This window comes from Amborella trichopoda, chromosome 6 (genome assembly GCF_054954075.1).
Source record: "Amborella trichopoda isolate Santa Cruz 75 chromosome 6, AtrichopodaSantaCruz75HAP2 v2.0, whole genome shotgun sequence".
Taxonomy (NCBI): domain Eukaryota; kingdom Viridiplantae; phylum Streptophyta; class Magnoliopsida; order Amborellales; family Amborellaceae; genus Amborella; species Amborella trichopoda.
The window spans coordinates 20,509,369-20,512,390 of NC_142341.1; the positions used below are offsets into that span (position 1 = coordinate 20,509,369).

The 3,022-nt window shown below is 37.9% G+C and overlaps 1 protein-coding gene across 1 annotated transcript; it reads left to right on the forward strand.

Moving 5' to 3' along the window:
- Positions 1-1,579: 1,579 nt before the first annotated feature.
- LOC148781663 (peamaclein-like) lies at positions 1,580-2,802 on the forward strand. Its single transcript, XM_088870920.1, has 4 exons — positions 1,580-1,670; positions 1,810-1,854; positions 1,961-1,991; positions 2,467-2,802. Exons 1-4 carry the CDS (start codon positions 1,611-1,613, stop codon positions 2,646-2,648), a joined length of 318 nt encoding a protein of 105 aa, XP_088727046.1. The 5' UTR covers positions 1,580-1,610; the 3' UTR covers positions 2,649-2,802.
- Positions 2,803-3,022: the final 220 nt, after the last annotated feature.

Below are 3,022 nucleotides of genomic sequence, written 5' to 3' on the forward strand. Positions count from 1 at the left end.
ACTATTACTATTACTATTACTATTACTATTACTATTACTATTACTATTACTATTACTATTACTATTACTATTACTATTACTATTAATATTATATTACTATTACTATTACTATTACTATTACTATTACTATTACTATTATATTACTATTACTATTACTATTACTATTACTATGATTATTATTATTTTTTGTAGTTCAGTGTGATTGGGTTCTCAATCCATCTTAGGAATAGAACTAAAGATAATGTGACATGCCGGTCCACCACCTTGACTACCTAGCCTTGTGCTTATTCCTCAAATGTCACATTAATCCAACAAAATGTTTATATTTCTATGTTTTTGTTTTGTTTTTTTATATTTCTCACTTTTTTAAAGAAAAGTGAAGTTTGACAAAATTAACTCACAAGACGAAAAGAAAAACGCTAATTAAGTTTGGCCACGGTAGAATACCAATTTTGGCAAGGTGTAAAGAACCTTGGGAAAATTACAAAAAACCCTCAAGATTAAAGTTTCTATGCAACTTACCCCAACCTAATTTTTTCTCTGACTTTTTTCTCCGAAGCAAACTTTCTATGCAAATACACCCTTAAGGGAAAACATTCATTTTTTTCGACAGAAATGCCCTTCGAGTACACAAAAATGAATTTGGCCAGATTAGACATTGACTTTCTGACCCTAGTAGCACATTGCTGCACTGCACTTACCCAGTGCCAAAACGTTGTGATTCAGAGTGTTCCATTACCGAACCGCACTTACACAGTACCGGAGCGTTGTGACTCCAGAGTGTTCCACTGCTGGACCGTACTAACACAGTACCAAAGCCCTGTGACTCCAGAGTGTTCCAATGCTAGACCGCACTTACATAGTGCCAGAGTGCTTGATCCACTACAGGACCACACTTACACAGTGTCGAAGCCCTGTGACTCCAAAGTCTTTCACTACTGAACCGCACTTACATAGTGTCAGAGCCTTGTGACTCTAAGTGCTCCACTACCGAACTGTACTTACACAGTGCAGGAACCTTGTGACTCCAAAGTGTTCCATTGCCGGACCGAAGAAATTGAGAGCCCAAGCCGTTTCATAGAGAGAGAGGGCGGGCCTTCAATCCTTTGAAGAGGGAGAGGGAGAGAGCTCGGGCGAAGAGAGAGAAAGGGAGGGAGCTCGGGCCAGGAGAGGGAGAGAGAGAGTGGGAGGAAGCTCGGGTCAGGAGAGAGAGAGAGATAGAGGGGGAAATTGTGCGTTAAAAATTGAGGATAAAGTAAAGTACGGAAGGGTAAAGTAAAAAGAAGAGTAATTTACTCTTTTTCTTATTTTTTATTTGGTTGGAAGTATTTGTATAGAAAAGTGGAATTTGAGAAAAAAAGTGAGACAAGAAAGGGTAAGTTTCATAGAAAGTAGTCTTGGTATTTGAGCAACTTAAATTGCATAATGTCAGATTGCTAATTTTGGGACATATATTTTTAGTAAATGTCTCAAAAACTTTGGACCTGTATGCACCAGGGATTCCGAACCTACTAAAATGGTGAGACGACACAAAGCACCCCTGCACTATATATATCCAACCTCTTTTCACATCACAGGCCTTATTTTTTGTGTGTTCCCCTTTGGCTCCAATGGGCTTAGTATCCACCATCTTTCTTGTCTTTGTGTTCTTCACCTTCGACTTATTCCAGGTAAGTTGCTTTTAGAATGTATTTTTTTGTGGAGAGTAAAGCATGAAAAATTATCATCATCATCTAAGTCTTATCCTTACTATTTGGGTATGGCTGAAAATTTTAAAAATCTAATAATAGTGCCTATTTTTTTTCGCAGGCTGAAATTCATGGGCATCATGGTGAGCAAGCAGTACATCTTCAGGTAAGCCTATTTTCCCTAATTTAATTTTTTTTTATCATCTATAGCATAATTTCTGTTTTAAGTTATTTGTTTTTTTCTCTTATTGCCTTTTTGTTCATGCAAGCAGACAGGAGGAGACGGGTCACTGCAGCCACAACGTATGTTGTTCTTCCCATCAGTACAAGATGTTGCTATTAAAAATACACCATACATCACTAGCTTATGGTGGACCGCATAATGGATCATGATAAATGGTGGAGATAAATTATAGTTTCACAAGTAATGCTAGCTGTAGTCAATCTCCGCCCTTTGGTATGGTCGATATCTCGCCCATGCATTTAGGGCGGCCACCGAACTGGCCCGGCCGGGGGGCGGTAAAGCCCGAAACTACTTCAGCTTCTGTCTGCCTTAAAGTTGCGTTTGAAAAGCCCTGCCTGGCCAATTAAGAAGCCTTTTTTATGGTTTTTTTTTTATATATATTTTATAATATTTTTTTCTGAATATTTAGTATTTTAATATAATTTTTTTTATCTATAATGAAAAACTTTTTATGTCTTTTAAGACATTAGAATGTTTACACTTATGTTTACTAATGATTTTTATTTTTTTGGTGGGGGATATTGGGCTGTGTAGAATGTGAGCCGGCATGCGAGACACGGTGCTCAGCAACGCAATACCACAAGGCCTGCATGACATATTGCATGTATTGCTGCACGAGGTGTTTGTGTGTGCCCTCCGGTACCTATGGTCACAAGGACGAGTGCCCCTGCTATAGGGATATGAAGACTAAGGAGGGGAAGCCAAAGTGCCCTTAACTCTCTCTCTGTCTAGGGAGCAAGCCAAAGTGCCCTTGATTCTCTCTTTCTCTCTCTCACTCTCTCTCTCTAGATGATCCGGCATATGCCGCATAATGGCTAATTTTGGAAACAATAAGAATGAGAGATAAATTCCAATAAAAGACATTCCCCATTTTCCTATTTTCATAAAGGGTGTGGTTTGTATTAGGTTGAGACCCTAAACAATTAAAGTAAAAGGAAAAGTTTTTATACTTCCCTACAGCATAGAAGATCTATGTTTCCCTATCATCTAGCTGTCCAATTTTGATCAAGAGAGCAACTCACCGTTTGATCTTAGATCCGACATCTCAAAGTATGTTATTTTTAATTGTTTTTATAAAAATTGTATGAAT

Bases quoted from the DNA above. Each gene is read 5' to 3' on its own strand.
- LOC148781663 (XM_088870920.1), top strand. From the start codon at position 1,611: ATGGGCTTAGTATCCACCATCTTTCTTGTCTTTGTGTTCTTCACCTTC. The intron at 1,671-1,809 runs GTAAGTTGCTTT...TTTTTTTCGCAG, and splicing joins TCACCTTCGACTTATTCCAG to GCTGAAATTCATGGGCATCA. The intron at 1,855-1,960 runs GTAAGCCTATTT...TCATGCAAGCAG, and splicing joins AGCAAGCAGTACATCTTCAG to ACAGGAGGAGACGGGTCACT.